The sequence below is a fragment of the Vicia villosa genome, linkage group LG2 (assembly GCF_029867415.1).
Source record: "Vicia villosa cultivar HV-30 ecotype Madison, WI linkage group LG2, Vvil1.0, whole genome shotgun sequence".
Taxonomy (NCBI): Eukaryota; Viridiplantae; Streptophyta; class Magnoliopsida; order Fabales; family Fabaceae; genus Vicia; species Vicia villosa.
Window position 1 is genome coordinate 37,470,152 of NC_081181.1, and position 27,153 is coordinate 37,497,304.

At 38.5% G+C, this 27,153-nt stretch overlaps 1 protein-coding gene, 2 long non-coding RNA genes and 1 other non-coding gene across 4 annotated transcripts; 1 reads left to right on the forward strand and 3 right to left on the reverse strand.

Annotated features, from left to right (window-relative positions):
* Nucleotides 1-8,857: 8,857 nt before the first annotated feature.
* On the reverse strand, nt 8,858-9,604 carry LOC131648859 (uncharacterized). The gene has a single exon (XM_058918587.1). The coding sequence runs from the start codon at nt 9,602-9,604 to the stop codon at nt 8,858-8,860; it is 747 nt and encodes a 248-aa protein (XP_058774570.1).
* Nucleotides 9,605-10,193: 589 nt separating this feature from the next.
* LOC131654382 (small nucleolar RNA R71) lies at nt 10,194-10,300 on the forward strand. Its single transcript, XR_009299423.1, has one exon. It is a non-coding gene; the product is annotated as a small nucleolar RNA R71 (small nucleolar RNA).
* Nucleotides 10,301-14,856: 4,556 nt separating this feature from the next.
* On the reverse strand, nt 14,857-15,843 carry LOC131646080 (uncharacterized). The gene is made up of 4 exons (XR_009297279.1): nt 15,729-15,843; nt 15,503-15,569; nt 15,292-15,408; nt 14,857-15,190 (listed from the first exon to the last, which is right to left on the reverse strand). It is a non-coding gene; the product is annotated as an uncharacterized LOC131646080 (long non-coding RNA).
* Nucleotides 15,844-25,310: 9,467 nt separating this feature from the next.
* LOC131646081 (uncharacterized) lies at nt 25,311-25,856 on the reverse strand. The gene is made up of 2 exons (XR_009297280.1): nt 25,746-25,856; nt 25,311-25,644 (listed from the first exon to the last, which is right to left on the reverse strand). It is a non-coding gene; the product is annotated as an uncharacterized LOC131646081 (long non-coding RNA).
* Nucleotides 25,857-27,153: the final 1,297 nt, after the last annotated feature.

Genomic DNA, 27,153 nt, shown 5'->3' on the forward strand with positions numbered 1-27,153 from the left:
GTCTTGTAAACCTTTTTTGTTTATCAATGAAAAAGTTTCTTTGGTTTACATTCCTGTGATTCTATTTGTCTTTTGCATCTGAATCTTTTTAAAATATTCTTTTTGATGTTATGACAAAAAGGGGGAGAAGATAAATGATAAATGATTTGATTAAATCTATCAGTTGCTGGGTAAAGGCTCCCACACATTCACTAACAAGAACTGCAAGTTCTATATGGTTTAAGTGTTTTGCAGGTACAGAGAAGTGAAGTGAATCGTCAGAAGCAAACACTAGAAGCAAAACCATAAGAAGTGTTATTCTGTAAAAGGAATAAGCTCTTGGAAACTGAAGCAAGCTGGGTGCTGTCAAGCTTCAGAGATCAGAAGCAAGAAAGGAGAATGAATCAGAAGCACTGATAATAGAATTTGAATATCATTGTCTATCCTGTTCTGACAAAATTCTATTTGCTCTGATACATATAATGTTATGGCTCTGATACATTATTTGCTCTGATACATTATTTCAGCCTATATGGCTCTGATACATATAATGTGTTCAAACATACATTTTATGTTCTAACTCGTTCATGCTGACTTTTGTCGTTTAGTTTTTGTTCTGTAACATTTCAGGATGTAGAGATGCTCTGATGATGCTCTGGTACATTCAACAATGTTCTGATACAAATCTATCATGAAGTGATGTTGGTAGACATTCAAAGTTCTGAAGCTATCCGAGGGAAGCAGAAATCAGAAGATGTGAATGTTCTAGAAGATCCAGAAAACTCAAGTTCTGAAGCTGTCCTGAATGGAAGCAGAAGTCAGAAGCTGTGAATGTTCTGAAGATCAAAGAAATTCAAGTTCTGAAGCTGTCCACGATGGAAGCAGGAATCAGAAGCTGTGAGTGTTCTAAGGATCTAAAGAAATTCAAGTTCTGAAGCTGTCCAATGGAAGCAGAAGTCAGAAGCTATGAATTCTCTGAAGACAGAAGCTTATATGATCGTCTCTACCGAAATAATCAGGGAAGTCTTTTATTAAAGTTCTTCGAGTATTTATTTCAGGGGGAGATTATTTATCTCAGGGGGAGATTGTTAATCTCAGGGGGAGACATATTCATATGCTTATGCTATAGCTGTGTAATTTGTCTTTTGCCGTCTACTCTTTCTGATCGCAAATTCATATCATTTATATATGTTTTTGTCATCATCAAAAAGGGGGAGATTGTTAGAACAAGATTTGTTCTTATCAATTATCTTAGTTTTGATGATAACAATAATATGAATTTTGCTTAAGATAATATGGTACTCTAATCCAATGCAATTTCCCTTTCAGGAAATATATAAAGAGTACGCATAATTCAGCGCTCAGAAGTTGTGTCTCAAATGGTTCAGCATGCAACATCAGAACATGGTCTGGCAAGACATCAGAAGATGGTCGAAGCAGAATCAGAACATGGGTCTATGGAAGCATCAGAAGAACATGAGATCAGAAGCACTGAAGATCAGAAGATGGTATCACGCTCAGAAGCACTTCAAGGTCAGAAGATCAGAAGATGCTATGCACCAAGCTGTTTGACTCTGATGATATTCAAACGTCGTATTCACAAACATCAGATCAGAAGGAAGTACACGTGGCAGACTACGCTGACTGACAAAAGGAACGTTAAAGCTACTAAAGGCTACGTCAGTAGACACAGCGTGAACAAGGCTCGAGGTAGTTGACAAAAGCGTATAACATTAAATGCGATGCTGTACGGAACACGCAAAGCATTAAATGCATTCAACGGTCATCTTCTCAACGCCTATAAATATGAAGTTCTGATGAGAAGCAAGGTTAACGATTTCGCACCAATACAATTCAAATTAACTTGCTGAAACTCTGTTCAAATCAAAACTCAGAATCTTCATCTTCATCAAAGCTCACTACATTGCTGTTGTAATATCTTAGTGAGATTAAGCTTAAACTGTAAGAGAAATATCACAATTGTGATTATCGCTTTTAAGAAGCATTTGTAAACTCTTGAATAGATTACATTAAGTTGTAAGGAACTAGAGTGATCGTGTGATCAGTATACTCTAGGAAGTCTTGGCAGTTGGCTGAGCAGTTTGGAACTAGAGTGATCAGGTTGATCAGAATACTCTAGAGAAAGTCTTAGGAGTGAACTAAGCCTAGAGTGATCGTGTTGATCAGTAGACTCTAGAAAAGTCTTAGGAGTGAACTAAGCAGTTGTTCCTGGAGTGATCAAGTTGTGATCAGAAGACTCTGGAAGACTTAGTTGCGGACTAAGTGGAAAACCATTGTAATCCGTGCGATTAGTGGATTAAATCCTCAGTTGAGGTAAATCATCTCTGCGGGGGTGGACTGGAGTAGCTTCGTTAACAGCGAACCAGGATAAAAATAATTGTGCAATTTATTTTTATCGTCCAAGATTTAAAGTCACACTTATTCAATCCCCCCCTTTCTAAGTGTTTTTCTATCCTTCAACATTTTCGTTACCGGACACTCGTTGCCATACAGCGTTCGATGTTCTTTGCCAGTCAAGCTTAAGCGGTATTCTATAATTGACTCCCTCAACATGTGTGAATTGAAAGATCGCACTCAGGTTGTCTTGATTCATGACGTACTCTTGGTTAAACAGTCGAAAGGTAGCGGTTCCGATAAGATTGTGAGAAGCGTCGGTGGGTGTGTTTTAAATATATAAGCTTAGAAATTCCAAGGTTAACGCCTCGTATGTGGGCAAGTTCAGTGTGCTTACGAATGATAAACCCGTTTTATTGAGCAATATTCGCACACCGTTGCCGAACATCCCCAAACTTTGCAAACTTTCGATATGGGCGAATCCTGTTGACACCACCCCTCTCTGAGAGAAACTTAGGTAACGCGTGCGTTGAATTTCATCCTCTTATCCATTCCGGAAAATAACACCTAGGAATTTGGCTTCTCCTTCGTTTTGTTGGTTAAGGTTGGCCATAGCAATTACTCTGCAGAGAGTATGAAAAAAATTGTAAAAGAAGTAGCAGAAGGGTTGGTGTTTATGGTTCTGTTGCAGTGAAATTTATAGGAATGTGAAGGTTGGAAATGAATTGAATGGGTGGTAAATGGAAATAAATGAGAGAGTTGAAAGAAGATGAAAGGAAAACTGGAGTAAATGAGCACTCAGTGGAGGAAGTTTGAACAGCACTGGAAAAATTGAAATGAGAACAAAGATAATGCATTACTGCATTTAAGGAAGTGACGAACGTCACTTTGGGGCTTGCGACGAACGGCGTGGACCCCTCTCTGACGGTCGGAAGGTGCATGCATGCGTGAAGTAGAAAAAAGAATTGCTCTTCTGTGTGGTGCTCAGTGTGTTGGTTGAATGCAGAGATTCTTTTCAAGCTTTTGACCATGGTGCATGCTATTCTATTGAACCATCATCAATTGACATAAATAGCTTTGACTGGTAGTCAAAGTATAAAGTTGGGTGTGCATATGAAACTCAGTAGCCATAATAAATTAAATCTAGCCTATACCAGTATAATATTTATAGCAATAGCAGAGTATAGGTAGCAGTGTAAATTATGTTTAAGCAGATACATCAGTGCAGCAAGATTTATCTCTAACAATAGCAGTACTTAGAAGCAAATATTAGCAACAATTATAATGCACACACACAGTAGGGATATAGTAGATAAAATATAGCAGAGGAGAGTAAAAACCAGAACAAGGAAAACTGCTGAACTTCATTAAAACCAGAAGAAAAAAAACTTTGAATTAAAATTTGTCTGAAAATTTAAAATACTAACTAATTGAAATACTAAAATTGAAATGCTGAAAAATAAAAATACTAAAAACAGGAAATCCTAACTAAGTATTTCCTCCCCCTACACTTAAACTAGATGATGTCCTCATTGTCAAAATGTAAGAGTTAGAAATCTAAACTAGAGGTCTTCAGTTAGCCACTTTTTGGAGCAGGAACGGGCTGAAAATGCTGATATAAACTATCTAGATTTTCCATGACTAAATCCATAAATCCGTGGAAATCTTCTCGGAGTCTCCCTAAGTCAGTATGAAGTACAACAACATCGTTCCGAAAGGTCTCAATAGCAGCAGTGTGGTTAACCATATGTACATCTTCATCCGGTGTAGCATCAATATCATGATAGCCAGGAGGTGTCATCAGATCACTTTCTTCCTCCTCGGGATCGTTTTCACCTTGTCCTTCCAAGTCATATAACTAGTTTTCTTTCTTGTGCACACTTGTGAACCTAATGCAAGGTAAGACAAAATGATGAACAGGCTCATAGTTCACTAAAAGTTGGTAAGGCGGAGAATCAAAATTACTGATCAGGCTTTTGTTGAAGCAAAACTCGACGTCCATGGAATTGAATCCTCCATAAGGAATCAATCTCGCTAGTGTTACTCTTAAGGACAGGGCACGGGCGATCTTAGTGACTAGACCACCTATAAGGATAGGACCAAAGGTATCTTGGGCTATAACGACCATCCTAGAAAGCATGAAAAATACTCCTACAATTGGTCTGGATTGGAAAACACACATCACGATGCACAACTCTTCCTTAGTCATCGAGGTATCGCCTAAAGGCTTTCCAAAAAGAGTAAAAGCTAGTATCATGTGGAAATACCTAATGGCGCGATTGTAGATTTCTAAAGAGACTCGTAGATCATTCTGATCTTTACCAGAGATAGTACTCCAAAAGTAGTCAACTATGATATCAGGGAAGCACTTATCATCTATTTACATTAAAGCATCCATGCTTTTAGGAAATCCTAGTAACTCAGCTAGCTGACGGGAGGTGAAACGGTAAGTGAATCCAAACAGCCTGAATGAAGCTCTTCCTCTATTGAATCCTAATCCAAGTCTGGGCTCATAGCGAAGGGAACTCAGAAACTCTAAAGTCAGGTTACGGAAAGTGGGTGTACGGCTAGTGAGGTTATCTTCCTAACCAATATGATGAAGCATAAAGTGCAAACTTTCCCTGATACCTAGAACAGTCAGAGTCGCATCATGCGAAAAAGTGGTGAACCCCATCTCACGCTGTGCTAGAATCTCATAAAGTCTCTGCTGATCCTTACTCCTAAAAGTAACTACCATATCATCAGTAAAGTCTATCTCTAAAGTCAGAAAGGAGGTTAGTACCCTGGAAGTTTTTAAAATCAGAATGAAGTTTAAGTTAGTATCATTTATTAAAACAAATGGAGTTAGTATTTTTGAAAAATGAACGTAGAATAGAAAGAAAATAATTTTTAATAAAGCATTAATTTTAAAATAATGTAAAAGAAAGTTAAAGTTAAAAGGTGGGCTGTCTCCCATGAAAGCGCTTTGTTTAACGTCGCAAGCTCGACGAATCGATGGTTAGTTTTTCGACTTGACGATTAACTCTAAAATTTTAAGACTATCAGTATAGTCTTTGTTTTCAACAATGTGATAATGTTTCAATCGCTTCCCGTTTACAATGAAGTTATCGCTTGATTTTCCCTTAATTTCGACAGCGCCACTTGGAAACACCTTAGTAACTTCAAATGGACCAGACCATCTTGAACAAAGTTTTCCCGGGAAGAGCTTAAGTCTAGAATTGAACAATAGCACCACATCTCCTTCGCTGAATTCCTTCCTAGAGATGCACTTATCATGCCACTTCTTTGTTCTTTCTTGGTAAATCTTAGCATTCTCGTAGGCATCTAATCTAATCTCTTCCAACTCGTTGACATCTAATAGTCTCCTTTCGCATGCGGCAGTGTAACTTAAATTTAAGGTCTTTATGGCCCAATCAGCTTTATGCTCGAGTTCTACCGGTAAATGACATGATTTACTGTATACTAATTTGAAAGGTGTGGTTCCTATAGGTGTCTTGTAGGCGGTTCTATATGCCCATAATGCTTCGTGTAGCTTAGACGACCAATCCTTCCCAAATGTGGCAACAGTCCTTTCAAGTATTTGCTTAATTTGTCTGTTTGAAACTTTAACTTGTCCACTTGTTTGTGGGTGGTAAGGTGTTGCTACACGGTGTCGGACTCCATACTTTACTAAAAGTTTTTCGAAGATTTTGGATATGAAGTGGGATCCTCCATCACTGATAACCAATCTTGTTACACCAAATCTCGGGAAGATTATATTTTTGAACAGCTTAATTACTACTTGTGCATCGTTTGTTGGTGAGGCTATAGCTTCTATCCATTTAGACACGTAATCGACAGCAACAAGTATGTAGTTATTTCCAAAATAAGAAGGAAAAGGTCCCATAAAATCGATTCCCCACACATCAAAGATTTCTACTTCTAAAATACCCTTTTGAGGCATCTCATCTCGCCTAGATATGTTTCCAGTGCGTTGACAGCGGTCGCAATTTTTAACGGCGATGTGAACATCCTTCCACAGGTTGGGCCAAAAGAGAGCAGCTTGTAAAAATTTTCTGAACGTCTTTGATGTGCTTGCATGCCCACCGTAAGGGGCATCATGGAAATGATGTATTATGCTTTCTATTTCTTCTTCCGAAACACATAGGTGGAAAATCCCATCAGCGCCTCTCTTAAATAGTAAAGGTTCATCCCAATAGTATTGCTTAAGATCTTGGAAGAACTTCTTCTTTTATTGATAAGTCATGTCAAGAGGAAGCACTCCCGCCGCTAAGTAATTGATAAAATCAACATACCATGGCAGTGTGGTTCCGGTGCTTAATGTTTTAACGGATTCGGTTTGCGCTTTAGGTTGTCCCAATGTATCGTTTTCAGATTCTAATTATGCTATTAAGTGTTCACAAGGGAAATCGTCGTTAATTGGTGTTTCTTCAGGTTTAAGACCTTCTATCCTAGATAAATGGTCAGCTACTACGTTCTCGGCTCCCTTTTTATCCTCGATTTCCAAATCAAACTCTTGCAACAGTAGGATCCACCTTAATAGTCTAGGTTTTGCATCTTGTTTAGCTAGTAGATACCTAATGGCTGCATAGTCGGTGTAAACTATTATCTTTGCTCCTATCAAATAGGAACAAAATTTATCTAACGCGAAGACCATTGCCGAGAGTTCTTTTTCGGTTGTGGCATAATTTATCTGCACAGGGTCCAAGGTTCTACTTGCGTAGTATATTGCGTGGAGTTTCTTATCTTTCCTTTGGCCTAAGACTGCTCCTACGGCATAGTCACTTGCATCACACATAATTTCAAACGGTAACCTCCAATCGGGTGGTTGCATTATGGGTGCAGATATAAGGGTTGTCTTTAATACTTCAAAGGCTTTTAAACATTCATCATTGAAATTAAACTAGATGTATTTCATTAAGAGGTTGGTTAGAGGTTTAGAGATCTTAGAAAAGTCCTTTATAAAGCGTCTGTAGAAACCTGTGTGTCCTAAGAAACTCTGTATTTCTCTAACTGTTTTTGGGGGTTGGAGGTTCTCTATTACTTCGATCTTTGCTTTATCGATTTCAATCCCTCTTTCGGAGACGACATGTCCAAGTACAATTCATTGTTTGACCATAAAATGACACTTCTCCCAATTTAGGACGAGGTTAACTTATACACATCTATCCAATGATTTTTCTAGATTTGAAAGGCATCCCTCGAAATCCTCCCCACATACAGAGAAGTCGTCCATAAAGACTTCCATGATGTTGTCTATGTAGTCAGCGAAAGTTGACATTATGCTTCTCTGAAATGTTGCAGGGGCGTTACATAATCCGAATAGCATTCATCTATAAGAGAATGTTCCATAAGGGCACGTGAAGGTTGTTTTCTCTTGGTCATCAGGGTGAATTGGGATTTGGAAGAATCCAGAGTAACCATCCAGGTAGCAGTAATAAGAGTGTTTTGCTAAACGTTCGAGCATTTGATCAATAAAGGGAAGAGGAAAATGGTCTTTTCGCCTGGCCTTGTTCAATTTATGATAGTTAATACACATTCTCGCACCTGTCACCACTCTTTCAGCGATAGATTCTCCTGACTTGTTTATGGTAACTGTTATGCCTCCTTTCTTTGGTATGCAATGGACCAGACTTACCCACTGACTATCTGAGATTGGATATATAATTCCTGCATTTAGAAGTTTGGTGACTTCATCTTTAACTACTATGCTCAGGATAGGGTTGATCCTCCTTTGATGTTCCCTAGAGGTTTTGCAATATTCTTCCAACATGATGTGATGCATACATATGGAAGGACTTATTCCTTTCAGATCGGCAATCTTATATCCTAACGCAGATGGGTATTTTCTTAATACTTGTAACAGTTTTTCAGTCTTTGTTCCTCCTAACTCTGTGTTGACTATTACTGGTCTTTTGAGCTTATTGTCTAGGAATTCATATCTAAGATTCTTGGGTAATGGTTTAAGGTCCAAGGATGATTTCTTAGGGCAAGGTATATGGTTGGATGTTAAAGCTAGGCATTCGCTTAAGCTATCGTCTTGATATTCCGAACGCCAAATGTCATCTTCAAAAATCAGGGGCATTGGAATCTTTATAAATTCGGAGTAAGATTCTTCTGATAATCCTATCTCTCTTATACATTCATCAATAACGTCCACCAGATAACATGTATCTTCTATAACTAGGGCTTGAAGGAATTGTGTTAGAATAAACTCGACTTTCTCTTCACCTACTTCGAATGTCAACTTGCCTTTCTTTACGTCTATAATAGCTCCAGCGGTAGCCAGAAACGGTCTTCCTAAGATTATAGGGGTATTGACGTATTCATTTAAGTCCATAATTATGAAATCCATAGGGATGTAAAATTGTCCGATGTGGACAGGTGCGTTTTAAAGAACACCTACAAGATACTTAATGGAACGGTCTGCAAGTTGTACTGACATCTTGGTTGGTCTTAGCTCTCCCATGTTAAGTTTCTCGCAAATGGAAAAAGGCATTAGACTAATACTAGCTCCTAAGTCTCACAGAGCTTTGTCTGTGAAATTTTTTCCTATATTGCAGGGTATGGAGAAACTCCTTGGGTCCTTCAGCTTAGGTGGCATTTTTTTTTGAATTATCGCACTACATTCGGCAGTGAGTGTTATGGTCTCATTGTCTTCTATCTTTTTCTTGTTCGATAGGATTTCTTTGAGAAATTTAGCATATGAGGGCATTTGTGTAATAGCTTCTGTAAAAGGAATTTTAATGTTTAACTGTTTAAGAAGTTCAACAAATTTCTTAAACTGCCTTATGCTTTTAGATTTTTCGAATCTTTGAGGGTACGGGATATGTGGTTTATATGGTGGTGGAGGTACATATGGCGCTTCTTTTCCCTCCGTCTCGCCTTCCTTGTCCTCTTTCTCTTTTGGGTTACTTGATTTATCTTTGGGCCCACTTTTTTTCTCAACTGTTTTACTAGGGCTTTGGAACATAGTAGGGTTTTTAAGTCTAGGGTTAGTTGGTTCGTCCATCTCTTTACCACTTCGCAGAATAATAGCATGAGCATGTCCTTTCGGAATCGGTTGTGGTTGTCCAAGAAACGTACCGGCAGGTGCGGCAGTAGGTGCTTGTTGTTGTGCCACTTGAGAGATTTGTGTGTCAAGCATCTTGTTGTGAGTGGCTAACTCGTCTACTTTAGTGGCCAACTGTTTGATTTGCTCATTTGTGTGTACGTTTTGGTTTAGGAAGTCCTTATTAGTCTGAGCTTGAGTGGCTATGAAATTTTCCATCATTAATTCTAGGTTAGATTTCTTAGGGACGTTAGGAGCAGCTAAGGGTGCCTTTTAATATCCAGGTGGTATGGTAGGTGCTTGGCCAGGCGCATATAAAGCATTATTGTTCTTATACGAAAAATTGGGGTGATTCTTCCATCCTGGGTTATATGTATTCGAGTAAGGGTTTCCTTGAGCATAGTTTATTGGTTCAGGGGAAACTCCTGCCAAAAGATGGCACTCGGGGGTAGCATGTCCAGACATCCCGCATATTTCGCAATTGGGGCCTACAGCAGCCACGGCGGCTACATGTGCTATAGTCATGTTTTCGATCTTCTAAGTTAGGGCATCGACTTTGGCGTTAACACGGTCAAGGATACTTATTTCGTACATACCACTCTTCGTTGAAGATTTCTCACCAAAAGTTCTCTCTGACAGAGCTCTCTCGCTTCCCCATTGATAATGATTTTGAGCCATGCTCTTGATAAGTGCATAGGCATCTGCATACGCTTTGTCCATCAGTGCGCCACCTGCAGCGGCGTCAATTGTAAGTCTCGTGTTGTATAGGAGACCATTGTATAAGGTATGGATAATTAACCATTCTTCTAATCCGTGATGCGGACATAGTCTTAGCATGTCCTTGTATCTCTCCCACGCTTCGAATAAAGACTCGTTGTCTTTTTGTCTAAACCCATTGATCTGGGCTCTAAGCATGGTGGTCTTACTAGGTGGAAAATATCGTGCCAAGAAGACTTTCTTTAGTTCATTCCAGGTAGTGACAGAATTAGAGGGTAAAGACTGGAGCCAAGCTCTAGATCTATCCCTCAGTGAAAAAGGAAAAAGGCGTAGTCGGATAGCTTCTGAACTGACAGCATTTTCTTTTACAGTGTCCACGTATTGCAAAAACACTAACAAATGAAGATTAGGGTATTCCGTCGGATTCCCAGAAAATTGACTTTGTTGTACTGCTGACAACAAAGATGGTTTTAGTTCGAAATTGTTTGCCTCAATAGCAGGAGCAACAATGCTATTGTGTGGTTCAGCTTGCGAAGGGATGGCGTAAGACCTGAGAGGACGCGGTTGTTCTCCCATAGTTGATTCTTCAACTAGTTCAGAAATAGGATTAGGAACAAGAATGCAAGTTCATCGTAATCGACGTGATACAGTGATAGAACGCTCCGGTTCGGGAATTGGCAGCACTAATTCTTCACTTCGAGAGAGAGTACTTGGCATGCACAAAAGCGAATTAAAGTAATTAAATTTGCCTTAGTCTCTACAACGTAACAGTTAATTACAATATCGACTAAATTAGTCCCCGGCAACGGCGCCAAAAACTTGATCGCTACAATGGTGGGTGTGATTATGACTGCAAGTGCACAGTCTATCACGTAGCTTTAAAGATTATCGAACCCAAAGGACTAGGAATCGACCTAATGTATTTAATCGTTACTACGTAAATCTAAGGCTAATATCTGATTAATTAGGATCAGACGGGGGAAATAGGGAAACAGAATTAAATTAAATCAAGAGAGAATTATACCGGTATGTAATGGTCGGACGTCGGGGATCTAGTAAACTATCAACACGAATCGTAATTTAAAGTACTTTTGTAGAAATCATTAGTTTAAAAACTGTCCTCTCACACTCTCGTGTTTATTAATTATGATCTTATTATTAAACCTAAGTGAACGCTCTCACTGTATCAATTAAAGTTTAAAATAATTTTTGAAAACAAATGAAGATTAATTAACCTTAAAGCGCCCTCGCCGTATTTAAGGTTAATGATTAATGCCCACTGTCCAGTAAAAATCTCAAACTCCCATTTTTATTGATCCTAACTTCTATCGTTTTTAACTCTCGTTACAAAACGGTTAAATTAAGTATTAGAAATTATAACCAGATAAATAAATTTTCATTAATAAATTATGTCGAAAGCATTACTAGATTCTCTCAGTTATATAACCTTACCTACAGGTAATAAATATTTAGCCGGACATTATTTTAATTAACGGATCAGAACAGATATAGCGGGTAAATAATATTCCAGACATAAATTGACAATACAACATAAATAATAAACAATAATTAATACTGAAAATAAAAACCTGAATTAAATTGCAGAACTGAAAGTATAGTCTGGTAGTACCAAATCTTGAATCCGGAACGTAAACAATTTGCTGAAACAAAATCTACTCCTAAAACTAAAAACGAATTCTGAAGCTGAAAGGAAAATTGAAATGCAATAGTATTTCTGGTGTGGAAATCTATTGCAGAGAATTGGTTGGGAAGAAACAAACAGAGCTGGAAATTAAATTGCAGAGAAAGTAAATTTGACGACAGTAGGTTAAAAGCTTCGTCCCCTGTTCTTCAAATCTTGCTCAGTATTTATAGAGTAGCATTTAGGTTGGATTTGGTTCTTGAATCTTGAATTGTTTCGTCTCAGTGCTTGCTTTACGGAGGAAAAATAGGCGGAGAAAATATAGGATAGACGATGTTCTCTTCTGGGCGTGAGTGTGTGACTCACGTCACACACTACGATTAATGGGGCTTGCCGTTCGGCAGGAGGGGGAAGGTGACGACTGGCGTGGCCTGGTGGTTGCCACTCATCGTGGGCCACTTGGTGACGTGCATCCTCCTTCCTGGGCTGCTTGGTCCGTGGGCCTGTTTCTTCTTGTTTGCGCCCCCCATTAATTAAGCACCCCTTTTTAATCTTTTTCTCTTTATTTTGGCTCATGTTTTTATTATTTTCTTTTGCAAGCCTTGATTTATTAAATACCTGAAACAAAACAGAAATACCGACATAATACGAAATAAAATAATATAATCGAAATAAAATAGGAAAATAATGCATGTAAATTAAGCTAAATATATGATACATTTTCGTGTTATCAACGGACTAGTGAAAGCATGAGCGCTTAAGTCATAGGTCCAGTTACGCTCAAATCGTACATCAGTGTGCCGAGTGTAAGGGAGAACAACACTAGGTACAGCAGTACCACTAACCATAAGATAGAAGCCGCCTTCCTTCCTCGCTTTGCAAAGATTCATGTCTTTCAAAAATTTCAAGTTTACAATGCAAGGAGGAAGTGGCTTAAGAGTAGCAATCTCGGTGTCCAATCCAAGGGCACGAGCGATGGAAGTAACCAGGACACTAAAAGAAATCGGTCCCCCCTTTTTCAAAATAAAGCTCATATGAACAATCATAAAGAGGACGATATTAATTCTGGTGTTTGTGAGGCATCCCTGCATAAATATCAGTTCTTTTGCATTCACCTTGTTTGGATTCTCCCGACCAAAAATAGTGCATGCAAGAAGGTAGCGGAAAATACGTATGGCCGGGTTACGGATGCTCGAAGCTAGAAGGCCATCAAAATAACTAACATTTTGTTTTGTTAGTTTGGACCAAAAAGCCTAGCCTTCGAGTGTCCAATCAGAGTGCAAAGAGGACTCACAAATAGCACCATCCCCGTAGGGCATCCCTAATAATTTCGCTAACCTGTCGGTGGAGTATGTGTATTCAACATTAAATAGTTTAAATTTCACTCCACCTACGGTGCTAGCAGTGTTGGGGCTGATATTATAAATTAAAGAACTCAAAAATTCGTGTGTCACCCTCGGGTAAGTTGGTGCTTTAACAGAAAAAATATCATGCATGCCAATTTTATCTAACAGACTAAAAACACTATGATAGAGTCCTAAAGTATACCGATAGTCTTTGTCGATATATCTGGTAAAGTAAATCTCTGTTGTCTACAACTTCTCAAGTAGCTTCATTTGTCTTTCTCTCGGCTTTCCTTCTTGCAAAATGAATCTATTAAACTCCATTGTTGTTGTGTTTGAAGGTTGAAGATGGTGAATGAGTATTTATAGAGAAAAGAGATAAAAATGGTAGATAATGGATTTTTTAGTGATGAGGAAGTAATGGGGAAGATAAAAATGTAAGTGGATTTTAATTGTAATGGGAAAGTTATGATTTTTTTTATGGAGGTTTATGTTGGTAAAAAATGGAGGAAAATGGATTTTGGAGGAGAAAGAAGATGAAAAAGGGTGATGTTTTCGAAAAATAGTTGTTGTCCCAGACTGATCCACGGCCGCTTAGGGGGATCTGTGGGCAGGGTCTTTACTAGGACGTGTTGGTCCGGCTGTTCATTTCTCTTGGATTGGGCTTCAAATTTTCCTCCTCTTTGCTACTTGGGGTGTACCTAGTATTTTGCTGCATTTTATTTTATTAATATATATATATATATATATATATATATATATATATATATATATATATATATATATATATTGAAGGAGTGAAAAACACTTAAAAATGGGGGATTGAATAAGTGTAACTTCAAAAACTTGAATGATAAAAACAATAAACACAATTATTTTTATCCTGGTTCGTTGTTAACCAAACTACTCCAGTCCAGCCCCTTAGAGTGATTTACCTCGACTGAGGATGTAATCCACTAATCTAACTGATTACAATGGTTTTCCACTTAGATAACCTCTAAGTCTTCTAGAGTCTACATATCACTACTTGATCACTCTAGGAATCCTTTTACAATCAATGTAAAAATAACGTTTACAAGAGTATGTTTTGCTTCTAATAAAGCTGTAATCACAACTGTGATATTTCTCTTAAGTTCTAAGCTTAACACTCACTAAATATTACAAGATTTTGTGAGGTTGAAGATGAAGTTCATGAGCTTTGATTTTGACAGCTGTTGCACCCCAAAATTTGCCCATCTAATTATTCTTAAGTGGATTACATATCTCATTCATTTACATATTAGGTCATCTAACACTCATGCGTCATTCATTAATAAATCAGGTAGAGGGTCAAGGATCCTATTGACTTGGAAATCTCTATTCTGCATCCAAGGGCTATTCAAGGCGTTTACTTCACTCAAGCCGAAGCTAAGGTTTTAAATCATGAATATCATGGGAATTCTCTTTGACAAAATTCATCAATTAAAGGTTTCATTTATCTTCGAGAAGTTCTCAATACATTCATTAAGCCAAGGGCTCATAATTTGAACTGATAAAGGTGTGAGCCTAATTGGAAGATTCATCGTGTCCAAGATGCCGTCGTTATTTCAAATGTTCATTATTTGGTACGCAAGTTAACAAAGACTTGAGAGTCGGAAACATGATTCCATTGAGAATTGAGGATTAAAGGTCATTACTATTGAGGATATATTCAAGGGGGCAAAATTTCAAGATTGAACCCATTGCAAGTACAAGAGAAAAGTTAAGATTTATTTGAAAAAAAGTCAACATCCATATAAAAAATCATATTACTCAAATTCAATCATCAAAAGTCATTACATATCCATTACCTCTCATTGCAAATACATTACAACAAAATTTACAAAAAAAAACTAGCATTATTCAAGTTCATGGCCATACCAAAAGTCCAAATTCAAACACAAATAAGAAGTTCATTTACAAGTTTCGATATCTCAACTATACAAAATTTCTTCTTAGCCTATTATTCCTAGTTCTCCCATCTATTTTGTGTTGGCCTCCTTTGATTAGTACATGTCTTTGCTTAAGCTCCAAGCCATATCCCTTCCAACCTTCTCCATATGTCTTCAAAGTAATAAACCAAAACTGTCATTTTCAAAATTGTTGCCATAAATTATGCATGCCAAAATCAGAGCTAATACAATCAGGAGAATTCAGTGAAAAGAAATGGAACTGTAAGTCTGTACCTTGGCTCACTGCACCTGGTACATCAACTGCCCCAAGCAGAACCGCAACAACCCAATAATTGTGTCTTCAGGCTCTCATCGAGTACCAATCATAACAGAGCGCTACTAACGCGAGAACTGCACTTCAGAGTTGTAATATTTATGATGGTTACTGTCGGCGGGACGTTCAATTTTCAAACCTTGAGAATTACAAGTAAACTCACACACTTACAATACCATCTTCAAACAACCAGCACCATTTGAATATAACCTAGCTGCCATAAGATTTTCATCCAAACCTGCAGCCAAAACGAAGGAATTTAGAATTCAAATAAGAGAAGCACATCGGTTCGGCAACAAATAAACAGTTCAGTACTTATATTCATCATCATGTTCAATTCAAGCATAAACACCAGCAGATCTAACTATTGACAGTTCGTAATGGGGTTGCAACCCACCTTTTCGAAGCTAATTTGAACACCGATCCAAGCCTCACTGTTTTCGTACAGGCCACACGAACTTGCCGCTCCATCATACCGTCTTCAAAGCCCGAGCTACAATTCCAAACTTGCTGCAAACAGCCACAGTCTAATTAATCGTCAAGTTATTACCGATCAAAGATACGAAGATCCAACTAAATTGAAGAGAAATCAATCACATACATGCTGCCAGTTCACGATTAATAATCAGTGCATACCCTCACAAGCTCTGTACAGAATCTCATATCTCACATTCAGGAAAATTGTTTAACTAACAGTTTGGTTTACTAACCTAGCTGCTTCATCAGTGTGTTAACAGTCATTTCACCCTAACTGTTTTTTATAACTGACTAACTAACAGTTTTATCCTAACCAATTCAACTACCTATTCATAACTAACTGTCAAAACCCCTTGGTAACTTTCAAACAGCTATAACAGGATTACCAAACTAATCATAACTACCTAATTAACCTCCAAACCATCAATAACCGTCCCCTAACAGAATTATAACAACCTAGAAAATCTCTAACAGAATGATAACCGATTTCTAAACTACAATAACCAACTCAATCTCTCACCCTTAATATCATAACAGAAACTTCTCAATCCATGGGCTCACAATGACTCTCCTCTAACTGAATCCTCTCACTCTCATTCTATATAAACTCAACCTCTCCTTCATTCAAGTCTCTCGACTCCATTGATCTTCACCACTCTCCATCCATTCCTCTCCACCACTTCTTCACCATTGTTCACAGAGATTCATCTTCATCCCTTCTCTCTCTCTCTCTCTCTCTCTCTCTCTCCTTCAATCACATTCTTCACCCACACTCAAAGCTCTCACCGTCAACCTCCATTAAAGCTTCTCATTGAAGCTTTAATGGAATGAGCTTAGCTTCCATCTTTCAACACTCAAACGCTCTGCAACTACAATAATCTCACGCACTCTCAACAACGACAATCACAAAAACGCGGAAATCCAGAAAAAGAATAGTAGAAGAAGAAGATATCGCAAGCAAGAACAAAGAGAAGGCGTGGAAATCTAAAGAATCACCTGAAGAATTTGTCAAGTTCCTCAACTGCGTTTATTTCGCACACTGAAGAGCTTTGGAGTCTCTCCTCCGGTTTTCCTCAACGATTGTCGCCATATTCGTCACCCAGGTAAGTCTTCGAATCGGCTCCTCCTTCTTCATCTCTTGCTGTTCTTGATGTTGTGGTGTGGTATGAGCATCTCCGAGTTATTCCCCCATGATCTTGATCTATGATTCGTAGCCATTAGCCTTCGATTTGATTTCTATCTAGATCTAGGGTTTGCTGTTTGGTCCAATTAGGGGAGGGTGAGTTTGAATCGGTTAAAGAGAGTTAAAGATTCGAAGAAAAGAAGGGAAATAGGTGCGGTTGAGTGTTTTAATCTCGCATTCGGTCAAGCTCCGCCGCCTCCGGCGCGGCGGAGCGATTTCCGATGAAGTATGAGTACAGAGAGAGAGTCTGAGAATGAGAGGTGAACCGTCACCCCCTTTTACAACCCTAATCCCCTTTTGTTTTCTATTTTTTATTAACACTATAGCTGATAATTAATTAGAATTACTATAAGGTTTAGTTATCGTATTAATGTTAACATAAGGTCTAAATTCCCATTATTGACATTAGTTGATTAAAATCTGAATTAAACTGAACAATAATCATCATGGATCAAACACAACTTCTTGGGCCAAGCTGCTATTCGCGCACACCCCACTGGCCCATATCCCTTTTGACACAAAATTCTGCAACAATAAAAAACTCTTCTGGGCCTTTCACCCTGGGCCCAACGCTTGCTTACTGCACCATTTGATTCAGTTTACGCCCCTGGTTCTATATTTTTATTATTGGAATCTAGATTTTACTTAGTTTTTACCATTTCTCTTAATAAATAAAGATCACAAATTTTTCCACTATCATATTGAGACTTTAACATAATTTTTGACATAAAAAACGATCACAAAAAATATTAGTTTAGGCTTGTATTTTAATTCTTTTGCTTGATTAGAATTCTTGTTCTTTGTCATATAAAAATCAATAAAAATAATAGTCCTTTAATTCACTTTTGGTACTATATTTTGCATCATTTGCTTCTATGTTTTGTACCATATTTCAAGTCATTCTTTTAGTCATTTTTGCACTAATTTTGTATCATTGTTTTGCTTGTAATTTCACTTGTTTGTTCCTTTAGATTTAGGACCTATAATCTCCATAACCTTTAGGTTAGTCTTTTCCCTTAAAATCCTAACAATTAGGTATAATCATGACATTAGGCTATTTATTCATTTTAGGCTAGTTTTCTTCTTTTTCTTTTCAGCTTTAAAACATTAACAAATAGAGATGCGAATCACATTAAGAAAGTGATAGAGAAATGAGTGGGATTCATTCCCTAATCTGTTTCTCAATCACTTAGTGGCATAGAAATGAGTGGGATCCATTCCCTAATGTGTTTCTCGGTCACTACTTAATGGGAGAGAAATGAGTGGGATTCATTCCCTAATCTGTTTCTCGAACATTAATTAATGGGATAGAAATGAGTGGGATTCATTCCCTAATCTGTTTCTTGAACATTACATAATGGGATAGAAGTGAGTGAGATTCATTCCCTAATCTGCTTCTCGATCATTATGCATTTTTATGTGATTCGAATCGCAAAGTAAATTCCCTTAAAAAATACCCAACCAAAAACATTTAAAATACTTAATAAAGGCTCAGACCTAAACAAAGTAATGAAGTGGTGCGAAACCTTGTATTGGGTTTTATTCATCATGGAATTACCCTAAAAAACACAAACCAATTTTCTCTCTTCTTTTTCTTGCCTCCGAGGCATTCTTTCTCTTGCCTTCAGGGCATTCTTTCTCCTAATCGGACACGTTATTTCCGCTCTATTCCAAGCTTAAGACTCCAGAGGTCGAGCAGCGGAGTGCGAATGTAACTGTTCAACTAAAAAACACAAAAACAAACAAAAACTAAAGAGCCGAACTACGGCGCTCTGATTCCTGAAAAGGATACGTAGGCATTGGGTCGCGGGGCCTAAGCGAGCACAATTATTTATAAACCTTATTTTCCCTGTGTTTCTTTTTATTCATTTGCATGCATTTAGTAATTAAGCTATAGATTTATACACCCTTTAAATAGCAAACAAACATAGGTGGATACCATCGAGTACGATGGGCGTGAGGGGTGCTAGCACCTTCCCCTCGCGTAACTGACTCCCGTACCTTATCTCTGGTCGAAAGACCTTTTCTTATCCATTTCTTATTCCAGGTTTTCTGATATTCCTTTCCCGCTTTGGGATAAATATATTGGTGGCGACTCTGTTCACATTTTCGCGAGCGTGCGACAGCTGGCGACTCTGCCGGGGATGTGATAGACCTGTGATGGTCCATTCTTAGCGAGTCGATCCTAGCCTTCGTTTGTTTGTTTATTGGGTGTGCTTATATATTGTTTATGCTTCACTTCATTTATTTTATGCTTGCATATCACATTTATTTACTGCTTGCATATCATGTTTATTTTCTCGCATTCTGGACTATATTATGGGTCCCCGTGGGGACCACATATTTTCTCTGTTTGCAGGTTGGGTGGGATGTTCTATGAGGTAAAAGGCCCAATACCCAGGCTAGAGTGATACTTAGGCTACCTAGGATAGAGTGGATAGTCATGACGCCAACAGAATGTCAGGTTCTGTTGATTGCGATCATGAGACCCACGACCAGTTGAGGTTCAAATGGGATACCATTGTTGGCATGTATTTGCAACAATGATGGTGTCTCAGGAGAACTGTTAACGCTGGAGACCTTTTGACCTACCTTGTACTAGATCATACCTGTGAGAGGGGTTGGGAAATTTTGTTTTGCAGGAAAATATACCTCCATCCCACCCTATGCCCATTCATACTATCTATCATAATCAACGTCGAACCTCTGAATCTGGAAGGTTCGACCTTATTTGACTTATGCAAAGGTTATCTATCCTGAATCAACGTCGAACCTCTGAATCTGGAGGATTCGACCATATTTGACTTATACAGAAGTTCTACATCAGTTATCTATCAGAATCAATCAACGTCGAACCTCTGAATCTAGAGGATTCGACCATATCTTATTGACCATGAGAAGTTATTATCACAAGAGGCCTTGATCCTTGATCCTGATTCCTACTGCATTTGCATCATCATTAACATTTTTGCATTCATGCATGTGCATCCATGGTCACCAAGACTCTTACCACTCTTCCTCTCCATCAGATCAGTCAAGACGATTCCTCCACACCGATATCTGACAAGAGCTCACAGAAGAAGAATCATGGAGAACTATGAACAAGATCAAGCTGCCATTAGAGAAGAGATGGACCAAATGAAAGGCAAGGTTGATGCTATTTTGGAAGCCCTCCAAGCTTTGAGAAATGAAAGGATTCCTGTTGTGCAAGAGACCCTTGTTGGTGCTAATCAAGCTGCTGCTAGTCAACCTGATGTCATTCCGCCTTCTACTAATCCACCTGAGTTCCAACCAAGGACTAATGCTACTCTTGGGATGCCATTTAGCTTCATGACTACTGATACTCTTGGAGCTTCAAACCAAGGAGGACCCATGACCATAACTTCTGGAGTGCCAACTATGACTGGGCCTGTTTTCCCGTTTCCTACTCCGCCTCCTCATACAGAGATTCCTTATCCTGCTTTCTGTGGTCCTCAGTCTGCTAATCCAGAAATGCATCCAATTCCAACCGTTGAAAGAGCTCAACCCGTTGAGAGATCTGCTGAGAAGTACCAAATCCTTGAGGAAAGGATTCGAGCTATTGAAGGTTTTAGTGCCTATGGAATGGATGCCGAAGAGATGTGCCTAGTTCCTAATCTGGTTATTCCGCCCAAGTTCAAGACTCCCGACATCCAGAAATACAAGGGTTTAAGCTGTCCAAAAAGCCATATCATCATGTATTGTCGTAAGATGGCTTCTCACATCCACAATGACTCATTGCTCATCCATTGCTTTCAAGATAGCTTGTCTGGGGCATCTTTGAACTGGTATATGAACCTGGAGCGTAATAGGATTCGATCTTGGAAGGATTTGTCTGATGCCTTTCTCAAGCAATATCAATACAACATTGACATGGCACCGACTAGGTTGCAACTACAGAATCAAGTGCAAAGAACCAATGAGACATTCAAAGAATATGCCCAAAGGTGGAGAGAAATGGCTGCTCAGGTTAATCCACCACTTTCTGAATCCGAACTAGTTGATATGTTCATGAATACTCTTCAGGGGCACTATTATGAAAGGATGGTGGGTAGTGTTTCTTCTGGCTTCTCCGATCTAGTCAGGATTGGTTAAAGAATTGAGAATGGCTTGAAAATTGGTAAGATCCATAATCCCTCCAATGCTGCTGCTGCTAATCAATATGGGTACAAGAAGCCTCAGGGTAACTTCGTCAAGAAGAAAGAAGGCGAGACTAGTATTGTTTCTGCTCAAGATCAAGCTCCTTGCTATCAAGTGACCGCCACCGCTCCTCAAGCTTATGTGGCACCTGTTGGTCAACAACCTTGGGTCCCTTATCAACAATATGTTCAACAACAACACCAACAAGGTTATCAACAAAGACAAGGTCAACAGAGGCAGAATAGGCCAAAAAGGGTGTATGATCGTGTACCAATGTCTTATAGCCAACTTCTCGCTACCTTGCTCGACCTCAAACTGGTTCAATTAGCGGAAGCTAGGCCTCCTCCTGATCCCCTCCCTCCAAATTACAAGATTAATGCCAAGTGTGAATTCCACTCAGGAGGATCTGGTCACACTACTGAAGAGTGGAGAGTTCTAAAAGACAAAGTTCAGGATCTGCTTGACGCAAAAGAGATTGCGTTTGCACCTGTGGCACCTAATGTGATCAACAATCCCATGCCACCTCACAATGAAGCTTCCACCAATGGACCATGAAGACTTTATGTTTGTCAGAGAACATTTCATTTGCATTAGAATAATGCCAAGCTTGCCATTGTATAGATTTCTCTAGTATTTTCAATTGTATTACTTTTGTTGTTATCAAGTACTCCTCATTGTAAGAAACTCATTCTGTTTGAATAAATAAAAATAATGTAATATACATGTTTTTCTCAAATAATTTCATCTTTGTCATTATGTTCATTGATACTTCACCCATTTGTCTTAAGCAACTAAAAAGGAGAATGATGAAAATCAAAAACACGAACTACTAACTGTATGCTTTTGGAACAAAGACCCTGCTGACGATGTACATGCATTGTTTCGATTCCTAAACACCGGAGTTATAAGGGAGTGAAACCTTCGTCAACCCCTTTGAGCCTAAGGAGTAGTAGTTTCTTTTCAAAAATACAAAACCCTCAATCGTAACCAAGGGCATGGTAGTCTTCAGTTAGTGCGACCGAGCGCTCAACTTTCAGGTATTCCGTCAGAGGATCAATCATATTCCATCTCTCGCAATGAAAGAAGAAGAGCACTATCCACAATGGAAGTCTCTCATTCACTAAGAAGAAGGCAGTCACAACCTTTTCATCAAGTCAATCACAAAAATCATACAACTTGTTCCCGAATGAGGCAAAAAAAAAAGAGAGTGAAAAGAAAGTATTGAATCATGATCAAAAAAAAAAGAAAGAAACAATAGCCCGCTAAGTCAAAAAGAAAAAAGCTTTGAAGCAAATGACTTAGGCAAAAATTAGGGCATATCCCGCTGGACAACGGAAACCAAATTCAAAAGAAACTTTTGTCCAGGCAAAAATTAGGGAAAGCAAAAGACAAGGCAAGAACAAAAATCCTCCAAGGGACAAGTTGTCGCAACCATCAATGAAAGCACCAAAGAGTGACTGCCACCTCCATCAAAACCATAAAGGATCCTCATCCATTACAATCCTTCCTGAAAGGTGAATGTTCGTGTAAAACTATATGAACGTAGGACTGGAGAACATCACGAAGAGGGGTGGGTTAAGTAGAACTTGAGCCTTTATCCTTTGTTTCTTAAACCGTGAACCCGGCCACGTTACAACCCTAAAAAGTCCTAATTGAAGCAGGGTTCGTTCTGAAAGCATACAAACTGTGAAATCATGTCAAACTGACTCCTAATGTTGCTGTGTCACTTGTGTTAGTATCAGTACAACATTTTGACAAATAAAACTTTTCTTTGAGATTAACATGTGCATTGCATTCTCATTATCCTTTTCAAAACAGAATTGTCTCTAACTTGAAAGTAAGTACTTGATACCAAGGAAAGTTCAACATTGAAATTCCATCGAGCAATCTTACAAAAGGAAAGGTTGGTCATCCACTAAGCAAATACCTAAAGAATCCATTAAGTGGAAGAGTTCCTTTCAATCTGAGGCATTCATTCCATGATCAACGCTGGGGCAGACCATTTCAATCTCCATGATTCAAGCATTATCAAGGTCCCATTTCAAAAGTTCACACAAGCTAGGGCAAGATAGTAACAATTCATCTCTTCACCTTCAAGCAAGTGTCAGATATCGAGATAGGTGTCGAGGAGTCAAGCCAAATACCTCACCTTCACAAGTTCTATCCTTCAAGTAATGACCTTTCCACAAAGGCATCCTCCATTCAACTCCTTGTATCTTGGAAACAATCATCCATTCATAATCACACATACATCATGCATATCATTGCATTCTCATTGGCATCTCTCCCAATAATCCAATCATCAATAAAGCAGCGGCATCCACTTTACCTTGATTTTCAAACAAAGTTTATGAACTCCATCCAATCTATTCCACACAAAGCAGAAACCCTGATCAATCAGTACACTACATGTAGAATCCATAGCATTGCATCTCCAGAAGTGCATAAAATAAATCAAACATTACATATGAAGCATAAGCCAAGTTACTCATCAGATGGGTTCTCTACAAGCATTCAATTGATATTCCACTAGATCACTCAGAGTTACCATTGTGGTGTCATCTCCTACAGTCAATCATGTTCATATTTCTTCAATCCAGAGTTGATGTTTTTTGTGTTCAACCCCGAGTTGACTTTCCTTTCATCTTTTAACCCCGAGTTAATTATCTCTTCCCACTCAACCCAGAGTTGACGGTCATCATTTGTCTTTCCCACTCAACACAGAGTTGACGGTTATTCCTTGTTAATTTCTTTTCCCATTCAACCCAGAGTTGACGGTTATCTTTCTCCTTTTCCCACTCAACCCAGAGTTGACGGTTATTTCTTACTGATTTCTCTTTCCCACTCAACCCAGAGTTGACGGTTATCTTTTCTTCTATTCAACCCAGAGTTGATCCTTCCCTTTTCCCACTCAACCCAGAGTTGACGGTTATCTCTTTTCTTTCTCACTCAACCCAGAGTTGACAGTTATCTTTTGTCTTTTCCCACTCAACCCAGAGTTGACGGTTACCTTTCTCCTTTCCCACTCAACCCAGAGTTGACGGTTATCTTTCTTCTTTTCCCACTCAACCCAGAGTTGACGGTTATTTCTTATTGATTTCTCTTTTCTCACTCAACCCAGAGTTGACGGTTATCTTTTGTCTTTACCCACTCAACCTAAAGTTGATGGTTATTCCTAATTGTTCATTTTTCCTCTTTCAACCCAGAGTTGAATTACCTTCTCTCAACCCAGAGTTGATGTCTATCTCCTGTTTCCAACCCAGAGTTGATGTTTTCCCTTTCCACTCTCAATCCAGAATTGATGTTCACCTCTTGTCCAACCCAGAGTTGACTTCCCTTTATCCTTCGACCCAGAGTCGACCCACTTTTCTTTTTCAACCCAGAGTTGATGTTCATTTCATTTCTAACCCAGAGTTAATTTGTTCAATCCAGAGTTGACACAATTTTCCTCAGTGGCGTTGACACCATTTCTTCCCCAGTGGATCTTATCTCTCATCAGGAAAATTTTCGGAGTCTCTTGGTATTTAATCTTCTTCTACCTCGAAGGATCGAAAGGTTAGCGCCAATCTCACCTTCAGGTTCAAGATGATTAAATAGGGGCAGCTGTTGCACCCCAAAATTTGCCCATCTAATTATTCTTAAGTGGATTACATATCTCATTCATTTACATATTAGGTCATCTAACACTCATGCGTCATTCATTAATAAATCAGGTAGAGGGTCAAGGATCCTATTGACTTGGAAATCTCTATTCTGCATCCAAGGGCTATTCAAGGCGTTTACTTCACTCAAGCCGAAGCTAAGGTTTTAAATCATGAATATCATGGGAATTCTCTTTGACAAAATTCATCAATGAAAGGTTTCATTTATCTTCGAGAAGTTCTCAATACATTCATTAAGCCAAGGGCTCATAATTTGAACTGATAAAGGTGTGAGCCTAATTGGAAGATTCATCGTGTCCAAGATGCCGTCGTTATTTCAAATGTTCATTATTTGGTACGCAAGTTAACAAAGACTTGAGAGTCGGAAACATGATTCCATTGAGAATTGAGGATTAAAGGTCATTACTATTGAGGATATATTCAAGGGGGCAAAATTTCAAGATTGAACCCATTGCAAGTACAAGAGAAAAGTTAAGATTTATTTGAAAAAAAGTCAACATCCATATAAAAAATCATATTACTCAAATTCAATCATCAAAAGTCATTACATATCCATTACCTCTCATTGCAAATACATTACAACAAAATTTACAAAAAAAAACTAGCATTATTCAAGTTCATGGCCATACCAAAAGTCCAAATTCAAACACAAATAAGAAGTTCATTTACAAGTTTCGATATCTCAACTATACAAAATTTCTTCTTAGCCTATTATTCCTAGTTCTCCCATCTATTTTGTGTTGGCCTCCTTTGATTAGTACATGTCTTTGCTTAAGCTCCAAGCCATATCCCTTCCAACCTTCTCCATATGTCTTCAAAGTAATAAACCAAAACTGTCATTTTCAAAATTGTTGCCATAAATTATGCATGCCAAAATCAGAGCTAATACAATCAGGAGAATTCAGTGAAAAGAAATGGAACTGTAAGTCTGTACCTTGGCTCACTGCACCTGGTACATCAACTGCCCCAAGCAGAACCGCAACAACCCAATAATTGTGTCTTCAGGCTCTCATCGAGTACCAATCATAACAGAGCGCTACTAACGTGAGAACTGCACTTCAGAGTTGTAATATTTATGATGGTTACTGTCGGCGGGACGTTCAATTTTCAAACCTTGAGAATTACAAGTAAACTCACACACTTACAATACCATCTTCAAACAACCAGCACCATTTGAATATAACCTAGCTGCCATAAGATTTTCATCCAAACCTGCAGCCAAAACGAAGGAATTCATAATTCAAATAAGAGAAGCACATCGGTTCGGCAACAAATAAACAGTTCAGTACTTATATTCATCATCATGTTCAATTCAAGCATAAACACCAGCAGATCTAACTATTGACAGTTCGTAATGGGGTTGCAACCCACCTTTTCGAAGCTAATTTGAACACGGATCCAAGCCTCACTGTTTTCGTACAGGCCACACGAACTTGCCGCTCCATCATACCATCTTCAAAGCCCGAGCTACAATTCCAAACTTGCTGCAAACAGCCACAGTCTAATTAATCGTCAAGTTATTACCGATCAAAGATACGAAGATCCAACTAAATTGAAGAGAAATCAATCACATACATGCTGCCAGTTCACGATTAATAATCAGTGCATACCCTCACAAGCTCTGTACAGAATCTCATATCTCACATTCAGGGAAATTGTCTAACTAACAGTTTGGTTTACTAACCTAGCTGCTTCATCAGTGTGTTAACAGTCATTTCACCCTAACTGTTTTTTATAACTGACTAACTAACAGTTTTATCCTAACCAATTCAACTACCTATTCATAACTAACTGTCAAAACCCCTTGGTAACTTTCAAACAGCTATAACAGGATTACCAAACTAATCATAACTACCTACTTAACCTCCAAACCATCAATAACCGTCCCCTAACAGAATTATAACAACCTAGAAAATCTCTAACAGAATGATAACCGATTTCTAAACTACAATAACCAACTCAATCTCTCACCGTTAATATCATAACAGAAACTTCTCAATCCAAGGGCTCACAATGACTCTCCTCTAACTGAATCCTCTCACTCTCATTCTATATAAACTCAACCTCTCCTTCATTCAAGTCTCTCGACTCCATTGATCTTCACCACTCTCCATCCATTCCTCTCCACCACTTCTTCACCATTGTTCACAGAGATTCATCTTCATCCCTTCTCTCTCTCTCTCTCTCTCTCTCTCTCTCTCTCTCCTTCAATCACATTCTTCACCCACACTCAAAGCTCTCACTGTCAACCTCCATTAAAGCTTCTCATTGAAGCTTTAATGGAATGAGCTTAGCTTCCATCTTTCAACACTCAAACGCTCTGCAACTACAATAATCTCACG

Excerpts from the sequence above, each read along its gene's own strand:
- LOC131648859 (XM_058918587.1), bottom strand. The coding sequence starts at position 9,604 with ATGGAAAATTTCATAGCCACTCAAGCTCAGACTAATAAGGACTTCCTA.